At 40.9% G+C, this 3,510-nt stretch overlaps 1 protein-coding gene across 1 annotated transcript in view; it reads right to left on the reverse strand.

Moving 5' to 3' along the window:
• The window catches only part of adm2b (adrenomedullin 2b), a 6,460-nt gene extending 5,755 nt beyond the window's left edge, over window positions 1–705 (reverse strand). Inside the window, exons 1-2 of the mRNA XM_035790272.1 lie at window positions 598–705; window positions 100–342 (exon numbers count right to left, since the gene is read on the reverse strand). Of these exons, the coding sequence (XP_035646165.1) occupies window positions 100–200 (101 nt within the window). The 5' untranslated portion in view covers window positions 201–342; window positions 598–705. The remainder of the gene's footprint in view (window positions 1–99; window positions 343–597) is intronic.
• Between the last annotated feature and the right edge of the window lie 2,805 nt (window positions 706–3,510).

Raw genomic sequence — 3,510 nt, forward strand, 5'->3', positions numbered from 1 at the left:
ACTCGCATACTGTCATTTGATTGATTTACTACAGTAGTCTAGAGGTTTGCAGCAAAACCATGTTATATCAGTTACAGTGATAGTGTGAAGTGGCCTTACCTGTGAGGCTGTGTCCGGGCTGCCCGCGACAGGGCCAGGGTGTGTGTCTCCACGGTTAGCAGGCTAAGGCAGCAGAGCCATGCCGGGAACAGTGAGGGCATGGCGGCAAGCGGGAGTCACAACCCTCGGGTACAGGTTAGAACAGGCCAGAAAAGCTCAACTGAAGAAAAACTCCACTGTTCTCAGGCAAAGGCAGAATCTCCCCTCACTGAGGAATGGTTTAGTCAGCGCACCTGTTGCAGTCTAAAAGAAACATACGTGGAATTCCTTAAATGAAATAACAAGCAGTATATCGTAACTACGGTATTTAGTTGTAAGCTAATTGCGTGACAAAATAGCAGCAATTTTGCGAAATTCAATGGAAAAACGATGCATCAAGATTTCATGACAAAAACATTTAAATCAATTTTTCACATGTTTAAATTATTCAGAATATTGCTTTCCTGATTGACATTCACCTAAACAAGATTATATTAACAGTCCTAGTAGGCTACTAACCCAGTTTGGTGTTAATAATTATCAGTGTAGTCTCGGTTGCGTCTTGCGGGTTCGGACAGAACTCTGGAGATGATAGTGCGCTGGCATGGCGCGCCTTTATAATTCGGGAGCAGGGCCTGATTAATGCAGGGGCTTAAAGGGCTGAAGCCCCGGAACCCAGCCCGTAGGGGGCCCTTGAAGCAGAGAAAAATGTAGAAAAAAAAAATGTTTTACTGCAACCGCCAACCACAGGAGCCCGCTTTCAATGAGTTTAGATGGCCTGCTCCTGATAATCATCAGCTGTGGGAGGCGAGGAAGTGGGGAGACCCTGCTTTGGTTGGGGACAATAAAAAGCCACTCTTAAATGTGCATTTTTGTCACACAACAAAATGCCACAGATGTCTCAAGTTTTGAGGGAGCGTGCAATTGACATGCTGAATGCAGGAATGTCCACCAGAGCTGTTAACAGAGAATTTAATCTTGATTTATCTACGATTAGCCATCTCCAACAGGATTTTAGAGAAACTGTCTCAGGGAAGCTCATCTGCATGCTTGTTGTCCTTACCAGGGTCTTGACCTAACTGAAGATCTGTGTCATAACCAACTTTAAGCAAATGCGCACCTTCAATGGCCTCTGGCACGCTGGAGAAGTGTGCTCTTCATGGATGAATCCCAGTTTCAACTGTACATGTCAGATGGTAGACAGCGTGTGTGGGAGAGTGGTTTGCTGATGTTAACTTTGTAAACAGAGTGCCCAGCGGTGGTGGTGTTATGGTATGGGCATGCATAAGCTACAGACAACAAACTCAATTGTGCAATTTGTAAACGGCTCCATGACGCAAGGATCTGTCTCAGCAAACAGGTTTGGTGTTCGCCAAAAGGCATGTGGGAGACTCCCCAAACATATGGAAGAAGGTACTCTGGTCAGATGAGACTAAAATTGAGCTTCTTGGCCATTAAGGAAAACGCTATGTCTGGCGCAAACCCAACACCTCTCATCACCCGAGAACACCATCCCCACAGTGAAGCATGGTGGTGGCATCATGCTGTGGGATGTTTTTCTTCAGGCATTGGACTGGGAAACTGGTCAGAATTGAAGGAATGATGGAAAGTGCTAAATACAGGGAAATTCTTGAGGGAAACCTGTTTCAGTGTTCCAGAGATTTGAGACTGGGACAGAGGTTCACCTTCCAGCATTCTGCTGAAGCAACACTCGAGTGGTTTGAGTGGTGTAAGGGGAAACATTTAAATGTCTTGGAATGGCCTATTCAAAGCCCATACCTCAATCCAATTGAGAATCTGTGGTATGACTTAAAGATTGCTGTACACCAGCAGAACCCATCAAACTTGAAGGAGCTGGAGCAGTTATGCCTTGAAGAATGGGCAAAAATCCCAGTGGCTAGATGTGTCAAGCTTATAGAGACATACCCCAAGAGACTTGCAGCTTGGCGGTGAATAGTTATGCTCGCTCAAGTTATCAGTTTTTGTTGTCTTATTTCTTGTTTGTTTCACGAAAAAAAATATTTAGCATCTTCAAAGTGGTTGGCATGTTGTGTAAATCTAATAATACAAATCTCCCCAAAATCTATTTTAATTCCACTTTGTAAGGCAACAAAATAGGAAAAATGCCAAGGGGGTGAATACTTTCACAAGCCACTGTGGTAAAGTACAGATACCCCCGACCCACAAAAAAAAGACTTACTGGTACTTAAAAAGTATTTTTACTTAAGTACTTTACACCAATGCTTAAAGCCAACATTGACATTAGCTGCACAGATTTGCATTAAGACAAATTACATGCAGCCTTTTTTACAAGTTCGAACACTGGGAAGTGAGATGTAATCTACACCTCGATTAGGCTGATAGAAATCCTCATTATTTCATTTAATGATTCTACATTTTTTTTAAAATCTATATAACCTACACTTTCTCGTTCTGAACTTGACGTAGTTCAGAACGAGTGGGATGGGTGTGACTACATAACAATGAACACATGGTCAGCTTTTCCCGTTTTTGACAGCGCCAACACATTTACACCTCCAACATCGCCAAAACATCAGGGTGTTAGTTATCGCCAGGCTAGACCTTAAAGGAGCAATGGAGTTAAAACTTGATTTTCCAGATATTTTATAGGCTATTTCCAGTTACTCCAAATGACTTAAGTAAAAATACTTTAAAGTACTACTTAAGTAGTTTTGGGGGGTATATGTACTTCACTATTTATATTTTTGACAACTTTTTATTTTTACTTCACTACATTCCTAAAGAAAATAATGTTCTTTTTACTCCATACATTTTCCCTGACACCCAAAAGTACTCGTTACATTTTGAATACTTAGCAGGACAGAAAATGGTCCAATTTGCACACTTATCAAGACAACATCCCTGGTCATCCCTACTGCCTTTGATCCGGCGGACTCACTAAACATAAGTGCTTTGTTTTTAAATTATGTCTGAGTGTTGGCGTGTGAAAATTGTGCCATCTGGTTTGCTTAATATAAGGATTGTTTTTATTATTCATACTTTTACTTTTGATACTTAAGTATAATTTAGCAACTACATTTACTTTTTATACTTAAATATATTTAAAACCAAATACTTTTAGACTTTTACTCAAGTAGTACTTTACTGGGTGACTTTCACTTTTACTTGAGTCATTTTTTCTTTACTTTTACTCAAGTATGACAATATAGTACTTTTTTCACCATTGGCTATTCCACACTATGAGGTCGAATTAGAGCTCTGGAATGGTGAAAAATACAATTAACGGCCTTTTTGTGTAAGAGCTGTTCTAAAAAATTCTTGGCACACGTCATGATGTCACAATGTGATCTGATTATACTAGACCATCTGGGTAAGGGGGTGGGCTCTAGACCATCTTATCAGCCAACCAGGACTGTGTATGAAAATATCTTCAAACGTGTTTCCTAATGC

Source organism: Oncorhynchus keta, chromosome 17, assembly GCF_023373465.1.
Source record: "Oncorhynchus keta strain PuntledgeMale-10-30-2019 chromosome 17, Oket_V2, whole genome shotgun sequence".
In the NCBI taxonomy this organism is placed as follows: domain Eukaryota; kingdom Metazoa; phylum Chordata; class Actinopteri; order Salmoniformes; family Salmonidae; genus Oncorhynchus; species Oncorhynchus keta.